The 10,000-nt window shown below is 45.1% G+C and overlaps 1 protein-coding gene across 1 annotated transcript in view; it reads right to left on the reverse strand.

The window, feature by feature from the left end:
- The window catches only part of LOC113808002 (muscleblind-like protein 1), a 575,352-nt gene that overhangs the window by 913 nt on the left and 564,439 nt on the right, over positions 1 to 10,000 (reverse strand). Inside the window, exons 11-12 of the mRNA XM_070133277.1 lie at positions 8,281 to 8,365; positions 1 to 7,188 (exon numbers count right to left, since the gene is read on the reverse strand). The exon at positions 1 to 7,188 is cut by the window's left edge and continues 913 nt beyond it. Of these exons, the coding sequence (XP_069989378.1) occupies positions 6,815 to 7,188; positions 8,281 to 8,365 (459 nt within the window). The 3' untranslated portion in view covers positions 1 to 6,814. The remainder of the gene's footprint in view (positions 7,189 to 8,280; positions 8,366 to 10,000) is intronic.

The raw sequence follows: 10,000 nt of genomic DNA on the forward strand, positions 1-10,000 counted from the left end.
GGAGGTCTCCGCTTTGTCCTGGCGTGAGATGTTGGCACTGTGGCACTTTGGACGTCTGAGAGCCACAGTATAAAGCAGCCTTAAGACGCCCCGCTCCCCGCCCCCGCCACCTTCCAAGATATTATCACTTAAAAGTAGTAATAATTCAGACTTCACGCATACACAATAGTACAAATAACATACAACTTGGATATGCACAACAGTTCACTTAACTGGCATTTAACATATTAGTGATATACAATTGGCTGGATAAAATTTCTTAACTATAATGAGTAGTCTATAATTGAGGCATGATTGTATCAATGCACTGTTCCTGTAAAGTGTTAGTACAATTGGATAAAACGTTACAATTTGATACAAGGGTGCCCAATAGAAGAGGCTACTGGCTGTTGTCTACCAATATCTTGAAAGAGGTCACAGATCCGCCTTGTTTTTTTTATACATTTTTTTATGTTTTTTTTTATTCCTCCATGGGCTTCATCTTCGTATAAAAGGGGATGCTAACTTGGGACACACGCTCTGGGTCCGCGGCCGCACTACAGGGGTGGCTGCAAAGGTGAGCCCGGGCCTGGCGCGCGCACGCACTGCTACTCACGTTGCCCTCGTTGCAAGCAATACTGGTCAAGGCTGGAAGTTGAACGTTTGCTCAACATGGGTGAGTGTCGGGTGGGCTGGCGGGTGTGAGGCGGGGTTAGGGAGGGACTATTTCGTATATTTAGAAAATGAACTCGCGTATAAAATGTCCTAATTCAAAGTTATATGAAAAGTCCTACTCGGGACTCAAAAGATTTCCCCAGGTTTTGAGTGAGTATTCTGCAGCTATAAGACATATCAAAATGAGAAAAAGTGAAATTAAAGTGTACGAGTTCCTGGGTAGTATACACTCAATATAAAATATAAGACAAATTAAAACAAAACGATTAACTGGAATCGGATTTTTCTTCCAAGGTTCTGTGAAATCTACGGCAACTTTACAATAGCAGTGGTTCTGAACCAGGCCTTAGGACGTCCCCCCGCGGTGTTTTTGAGCCGGCGCCCTCCCTCTTCTCCCCTGTGTCTTTGGGGTGTTGCACGGGCCCCCAGGTGACGCCACCCACGCCTCACGCCCACGCTCTCATCTTGAGGATGAGAAAACGTGGCTCTTCATCTTTGAACGTTCTGACACACAAACGCGAGACCACACTCTGAGCATTGGTGAACACCCTTCTATAATAACATTATTTATCATTATTATTATTCTTTTAATAATTCCCCCTAAAAATGGAAAAGAAACGATAGAAAAAAAGGCGAGAGAGATCAACAAATTACTGAATAAAAAAGATTCCCTTAAGTCACCTCTCCCTCAGCCTGCAATTGAAACCAGGACTGTGTACAGGTAGAGGCGTTGTGAGCGTGACCGCGTTTGGCTGGAGCTTGTTGGCGAGGTGAGAGCTAGTTCGCATGAGTTTCCAATACCCGAACCTAAACGAGATTAATAGAACACGCACATGGATGGATCATCATTCTATCGTCCTGACGACGTTATTATCAAGAAGAAAAAAAACATCTGCTATCACTGTCCTCTCCATTTTATGCCTCCTAAGATTTCTGTTTTTTAAACAATTATTCTCTCTCTTTATAATATCTATTCTTATTTTAAGATTAATTCGATGAAGCAATGCAGGCACAGTCTCGCTTTCTCGTGCGCCACACTTGGGGAGAGGAAGATTCGAGAGAGAAACCACTTGGTGACGGGCGATCGGACTCGGCGAGCGCAGTCGGGGTATTGGAAAGTGTGCCACTGGCCCTCGCGTAATGTGGTCGGGCGGTTGGCAAGCCACCGTGCAGCAGCGACCACCAGAGAGCACTCCCTTCACGCGGCGACCTTAACCTAACAGTTAACATAACAACGTCAGTAGTCACAGGAAAACAGAGAAATCGACTTAAATAACAATAAGAAAATATCACAAAATGTTTGGGACTTTCAATCCCACACTCTACTACACAGTTCTGGCAGATGCCTGAACACTGGCTAGCATACCATTAGTAAAATATCAAAATCATTTATTTAAACGTTTGGAGTAGCATTCATAGAAATTAAATTAAAAACAAACATGTATAAGTATAAAACTCACTTAATTTGTGACTTTTAAAACCAAGCCAGCGTAAATTAATTGCTAAACGAGCAATGAACAGTAAGCATCGATAAAATATAAAAATAACAATGGAAATGTGTTTCTCTACATTGAGATTTCAACCCTGACAAAGGTGGGGACGATTGGAAACACGATAATTTCTCAAAAACTGGCTTAGTTCATTACAGTGTACAAATATTCTCAAGTAAAAATAAAATAGACACTAGGAGCATGCATTGCCTGGCCAGTGACGTGGGAAGACTGTCCTCTATCACCGGCAGGAGAGTGGGCGGCGGCCGCCCGCACTCCCCTGGGGCGTGGCGAGGGCGTTCTCAACCCCCTCGCCCAGGTGCCCCGGCGGAGTACGGGCTACTGCCACATGAGTTGTCATCAGACTGGCTATATGATTATCGTGATTATAATTATGATTAATGTTACTATTACTTCATATTATAATGGACCTTACAATAACCGAGGGTCATGCGACTCATGCCCAAGTGTCAAGACATCGCTGTGGCTTGGGAAGGCCAACAGGATCACAAGGAACAGATCTTACGTGGACGGCCCTCACGAAGGGCAACACGACTGTGAAGGACTTACACAGATAATATTTATATGTATATATATATATATGGCGCTCAGTTTTGATTTGGCTTCGTGAGGACTTCCTCGTAAAATTCTACTGCCCTCCATACCCGGTCCTCACTATGACTTTGGTTAGATTTGGCAAAGTTTATATGTACATATATAAATTTGCTTGGCTGGCTAAGACGTGATTATAAATGAGTGTAAGATACTGGAGTAAGATGTCCTGCCACAGTGAGTATGCTGGCCCAATGACCAGCCCCGAGGATGGGTCGGGGGCGCCAGGCAGTGCGGACGCGCGGGCGGGCGGCTGGGGCGGCAGCAGGCAACCCTTCGCCATCAGGAGGGCGCGGCTCTAACATACAGAATATAGGAGCATCATTTATAGGTTACAGGAGATCTATTCACATTGATACAGTTAAACCTGGTAAGCAAGGTGCTAACATGCAAGTGTGCGGGGACTTGTGCCCCAAGCCTACACACTACAATAGAAGCTAGGGTGCTAGGGGACCTACGTGGACTACCCACTAGATAACTGGTTACATGCAGATGCCACCCCTTGCCCTTAGTGGTCACCCTTGCCAGTAATGCCACACAAGGCTCGCTTGTTCAACTTACTGGTGCAAGGGGGCGAGGGAAGGGCAGGAAGTGGCAAGGCAGGACCCAACACAGCTCTACTGTCGACACCCAGTCAAACTCCTGCTGTGCGAGGTCCTGCCAGGAACAACCCTAGCCGGCTGCCGTGGCTCACCCATGTTAACCAGCTACTGGTGTTCTGTGCGGCACAGACAATGCCGAGATCACAAATCTTTTTCCAGTTCTAGCCAGGAGCCGCTAGGGATTGGGAAGCAGTGACATCATGAAGCCTGCAGTTTGGATGATGCACTCTGAAGAAAAAGCCCCTACATTTGACTGTGAAGCAAGCGCAACTCTAGGGTCCAAGTTGTACCCTGCATGGCCGGATTGTGAGCGTGACTTGAGGCGTGCCCCGACGCCCGCAGTGCCCCCGCACGCATGGGCAAGGGCACCCGGCGCGGCACCACCTACAGCTCCTCTTATCACATGGCTGAAGTTAGATCCTAAAATACAGCAAGCGTGCTGGTGGAGACCGACATTAACTGTGTGGTAGGCTTCAGCCGGTGGCTCAGGTGAGGTTGGGAGTGATCCTGTAGACTATGACTGTGCTTGGATGGGCGACTGAGGGGACGTGGGTGTTGCGAGGGGCCTGCTGTGTGTGTGGACTGGACTGAGGACTTTTTGCTTTTCGCACATTGCCAGCGGCCTAACCATACACCTAGCCAGCAATATTTGCACATAGAACAAGTATGACTGACTATGGGCACATGTCTTAGTGCCACTGGCTGTACAGACGACCAAGTACTGCTGATCGCATCTCCATGGCCTGATGCTACCGACCTTGTGTACATGATCAGGTAATACTGTCCGTGTGTACATGAGCAGGTACTACAGATCATGTATGCACGTCCAGAAGAGACTGGCCATGCTTACATGAACAAATATACTGTGTATAAATGACCAAAAAATGTTGTTTGTGTGTACAAGAAAGTGTACCTCAAGCCATGTGCACACGAACATGTAGCACTGATCATGTAAACGTGAGCAGGTAGTAGCAAGCCATGTCTACCGACCAAGTACGACTATGCATGGAGTACATAGCTTTACAGTAACTTGATGGTGTCCATATGCAGGTACTCTCATCACATGTGCAGGATCAGTCAGTAACACGTCATGTGCACATGACCAGGTACTAGTAGTCGTTTGTACATGACCAAGTATTAGTGCTTCTATGTACAAGACCAAGCAGTGGGACTGAGTGTTAAGTGGGGGGGAGGGGGGAGGGTATGGTAATGGTAATTGTAGTGTCAGTATCCTGGCAAGGGGAGGAAGGAAGGGGGAGAGATGAAGGGGATGGTAGGGGGATGGAGAAAGGACAAGGGGTAGGGGGAGAAGGGGGAGGTGGATGGGAGACAGCCCTGCCACCTGGCTGAGCCTGACGGAACAAGTGACCTAGCGAGAGAGCAGGCGTGTCCGGGAGGCCTATGTCATGGACACTTCACGTCGTTAAGTATTCATTACTGGACATTATTACGTCTTGGATTGTGCTTTTTTATTTTTAAATATATCACAAAAAAGAGAGAGAAATTTCCACTCACAATCATATTTATTTTTACCTTTCTATCAAAGTTTAATCTCATTTTCCTCAATCGTGATCGAATAAGCAACAATAATACCGCCAAGGGAAACAATAAACAATGTTGAAAATATTAGTAATAATCAAGACAAAGTACTGATAAGATTAACATTTGAGCAGACGAGACTCCAAAGTAGACTGATCACTCGAATGGAATTTATCTGTAATAACATGGGAAGCAACGTTTTTTTTTTTTTCACGATAAGCAATAACAATATTTCCTTTTCCCTCACGATTTACATATCTTACTTTAAGTAGAAAAAATTGATATGTTTGATATCTCATGCATTGTGCTTTTTTGGTAGCTGAGCTTTTGGAATTAATGAATATAATATTGAAAGCATAAACGATGTACTGTTGTTGTTTTGTTTTCTTCTCAAATAGGCCATGCAATCCATGCAACTGATTTATCCTTGTATAAAAATACGAACAGGCCACCCGGACAGACTAATGCCAAACGGTGACTTCTAAAGCCGGGACTTCTGCAAGCAGTGCCTTCGACCCTCCTTATACCCTCTCTTTGATTCCTAAATGCTTGAATTACAGGAACATTAAAATCGTGGCACTTTACATGTAATAAAACACTGAAGTTTCTTATATGTAAAAATAACACAAGGAACTATGAAAAATTTATCCATTACAAGTACTACAACATACATATACGGCTTTGCATAATACAGTTTCATATAAAACCAGACATACTGTAGTAAGTTCTCACAGCCCCTAAAAATTCACCGAGCTAGTCATGGCATAAAAGGAAATAAAACAAAGGGTAAATGACTAGAAACCAATTCGTGTAAAACAGGCCAAAACTTGATAAAATATTTGCAGTAAGAGATTCCTTCTTGCTTCGGTCTTCATCAATAAGTGACCTCGCTTCCTCTGCTCCTTCCTCAGGCTATACTTCCTTCTTCCTTCTCTCTCTCTTTCGCCTTCCTCATTTCTGAGTCCTCTATGTTCAGTCGAGCTTCTCGCTGTTTCTTCTCCTAGATAATGGACCAGCGCGCACTGGCAGTTACGAGGGAACCGCCCTCCGTGCAGACACCCGCCACGCTCAGCCAACACACACACGGACTTAAGGTTTGTCATGAGACCTAACAGGTGCCCAAACTATTACTTATCTAGTTAGGTATATACCCCGGGGTCCTTAGCCCACCTCTGTGGATTCATAGTACAGGAAATATTTACTCTTTTAACTTTTACTCTACGTTAAAGGGAGAGGAGTAGGGGGCCTTGGGAAGGAATACTGCCGTAGTTGGACTTATGCCGGGAAGCTGCCTGGTACAGACGTAACTATCCTGATGAAGGAGAAGTAGAGCATGCGGGCGGGTGGGCCAGGGCACGGCGGGTGCCCGGGCTCGGCCTGGCGGGTGTCGGGGTAGGAGGGCACTTCCCTGCAGTGCCGGTCGCTTGTCGGGGGCTTCACTGGCACGTGACTTTGTCATGTACGCACAACAGTCCAAGAGTCTGTTTCATTGGTACATAATAGAAAATAATTAATCTCAGCCCTTTATAAGGGCATCTTCTTCCTACCTTATCCTTATATAAAAGAGATAAAAACAAAGTGAAAATTTATTTTTTGTTATGTTTTTTGAAAAAATATCCACGAGTGCTGGAGTTGACCCATCCCCATGGGAGGGGACTGTAAGGACACACTTGACAAATCACATAATGTGAGCATGGCTGTGCTAGCACCAGACGCTCCGGGGGTCCCGGGCCTCGTGCGCTGCCCACGCCCCACAACCCCCCACACCTCAGCCAACAACACGACGCACTTCTTCACTTACTCTCTCGTTTTATCTAATGTGAGGTTATGTTTCAGTGCCTCCTTCATGCATCTTTTTTCGTACTAGAATAAATTTTGCTTCTCTGTACATTATTATTACTTCACCGCTTTTCATCACTAGTTACAAATGATATTATTGGAACTGCTTAAGTTGGCGATGACTTGGATACTGGAGGCGTTGGCAGGGTTGGTCGCCTGATCGCTGTTGTTGTTGTTGTTGTTGCTGCTGCTGTTGTTGTTGCTGGGTGTTGGTGCCGGCTTGGTGGTGTTGTCCATGTAGTGGGCGTTGTCTAGCATGAGCGGGTTGTTGGGCGGGTTGTGGAGACCGTGGTGGCGCGGACCAGACTGCGGGGCACGGGCGGAGTGCGGGTCGAGGGGTGCGGGCGGCAGGACGACTGGCAGGTGGTAGTACTTGCACAGCCCACGCCCGCACTTGCCCTTCACCGCGTCCCGGCAGACACTCACCTTCATGTCTGTCACCTCTACGTGATCTGCCGGCACAGGAGATTCGTTACTGACTGCAGCTCGACCCGCCTCAGCGTCTAACTACGGGCTGGTCTAGCTTCTATCTCTAGGGTATATTACATGGAAGATATGCCCAATATTCAAAATACAACACTGTGCTGCACTAAGCAGGTCACGGGTGAAAGCGGTACATAGATATGTATATATATCACCAAGCAATGTATATATCACAACGCTCTTCTGCTAGAAAGACAATACTACAAACTGCAGAGAAAACTACCGTGACACTGCTATGAACGGGCACTGACACGAACAGACAAACACTGACAGTCTAGGAACACTGATGGTTTAACAGCCACGCCACAGACAGAAGGGGGGGACAGCCAGACAGACATTTTCCGTCTTGGGATTTCCTCATTGTTTTTTTGTTGTTGTTTTTTTGAGGATTTTCCAGGTGCAAGACGCGGGAAAACGGAGCACGACTGTTCCTCCTCCTGGCCATGGGGTGACTGACGTAAAACTACCGTGATTTTGTTTTGCACAGCCTTTACGTGATTTGAGGTGGTTGCAGTGAGTGATTTTTTTCGCTGATTTATTATCACGCGTGGTGCGTACTTTACTAGCATGAATTAAATAAAAAATAAACTGACTACAACTATCACTTATCCAAAAAAATAATAATTTTACCTGATCTCTCATTTTATTTTTAAATAGGCATCGAAAAAAAAAACAATTATGAGAGGGGGAAATTTCATGATCATATCTAATTTTCCAAAAAAAATATAAAAGATCACAGCTGGAAACTAATTGAAAGACGGAATCTAGAACATTCTCTACGACTATCCTCAAGTTCGAGTTCACAGAGAAAGAACAACACTGCGCCCAGATGTCTTGAGGTAGTTTTATCTGCTTGAAAAAAAGGGTAAGCCAACTATACGTCTTATTTTTCTCATGATCACTAAGAAGCGTATGTAGCCAAGAAGCAGTACGGTCATTGAACACGTTCTTACGAGGGGTGTGCGCCTCAAAGGTCACTGCTGTGTTCCCCAATAAACTGGAAAAAGTGATAACCAAAAATTAGACGACCAGAGAGAAGTGTCTCGAGATCACCTCCATACCTTCAAGGAGATGGACAAACTTGCAGGCTGGTCTCACACACTGGCCGTACTTAAAATCGCGGCACACTTGCAGGGTGTCCAGCAACTGTAATAAGAGTGAAAGATGAATTCCCCCGACCTACTGAGGGTGTGGTGAGTGTGCAGTGTCAGTGGAGGATGGAGTGTGGCGGCGGCGGGGGCGGCGGGCGGGGTGGAGGAGGGTGTGGGATCACTCTCACACTTAAGAGGGATATGAATTGATTGTTATCATTATCAATTCTCATTTTGGGGAAATTTTTGGAGACGTGGCGTGCACTCATCACCCTTGCAAAACCCTTAACGCGAAAGTTTAAAATGTAAAGTGGCCACATTCCTGCGTTTGTCTCTCATGTATACTAAATTCATCACAATCGTACTCGAAAACTGAATACACGATAGACATTACAGAGCCACATGATACCGCACACACACACACACACACACACACACACACACACACACACACACACACACACACACACACACACACACACACACACACACGCACACACACACACACACACACACACACGCCAACATAGCATGAAAACCACATGAAAACCACATGCCAACCACATGAATGCCCACTCTCCTCATGAGGCATCCCCAACCCTCACTCTCCCAGCTCCGCCGCCTCACTAGTTTCGCAATCTGGTCTGATCCTAAATCCTAATGGAAGAGAGAAAAAAAAAATGTTGCCTAAATATATATCTGATTTATCAACGTAGATCTTTGAACACAAATGGAATAAGCTTTGACTTTATTATCCTAATGAGAGATTTGATGATGAACAGAACAGTATGAAAACAACGACAAATAACATATGATTAATCCTTATTTCTAGAGTTTAAGAGCTGGTGTTAGTAACGATTACAAGTTCGTTAAATGTGATAATATTGAAAAGATGACACGACTAAGATTATACTCCTCTAAAGTGAAGTAAAATGGCCATAAAAAGGTCATGTTTACGTTGTCACTATCGTCCATATTGTATTCTGCCATAAAACCATTATCACTGTATTCGTCACCATAACCTTTGTATGGAAGTTTTAACACTGTTCTGCTACGATCATCAATATTACATAAACCTTCCTAAAATGATAAAACAAATCAAAAGACAAATATATATGACTTATAGGAAAATAACAAATGTGTATTTATATTTGTTAACGGTATCATAATACTATTTTTCTTTCTCTACATAAAGCTACAGATAAAAGATACAAGTCGGGGGTACAAAGTAGCGATATCATCTAAGATCTCTACGAATTAATCAAAGGTTCACTGTATCAAGATCATGCGGGAGTCTGCTCTCCACCTGCTGCTGCTGCTGCTGCTCTCTGCTGCTTGGCTACGCTACTGCTGATGGGACAATAAAATTAATTACTGGATTAATGAGCAAGTACATACTGCCGTCTCAATGTCTAACACAAGCAAGTCCAAATTGTATAGTAAAGCCGTTTAAATGGGCGAGTCATACAAGGGGTATAGTCGTGTGGCAGTGGGGGGCGGGGGGCGGGGGGGTACGTGGGTGGATTGGGATCGGTGGATGGTATTTGAAATAGATTCGGTGGATAATGGAGGGGGGGTGGGGTGAAATAAGGGTGTGTGGGGGGGTTAGACGATATGGGGAGTGATTGGGGGGAGGGGGGAGTAGATGAAATAGGGGGTGGGGTTAAGACGTAATGGGGGTGGCTCGGGG

Source organism: Penaeus vannamei, chromosome 18 (genome assembly GCF_042767895.1).
Source record: "Penaeus vannamei isolate JL-2024 chromosome 18, ASM4276789v1, whole genome shotgun sequence".
Lineage (NCBI taxonomy): Eukaryota > Metazoa > Arthropoda > Malacostraca > Decapoda > Penaeidae > Penaeus > Penaeus vannamei.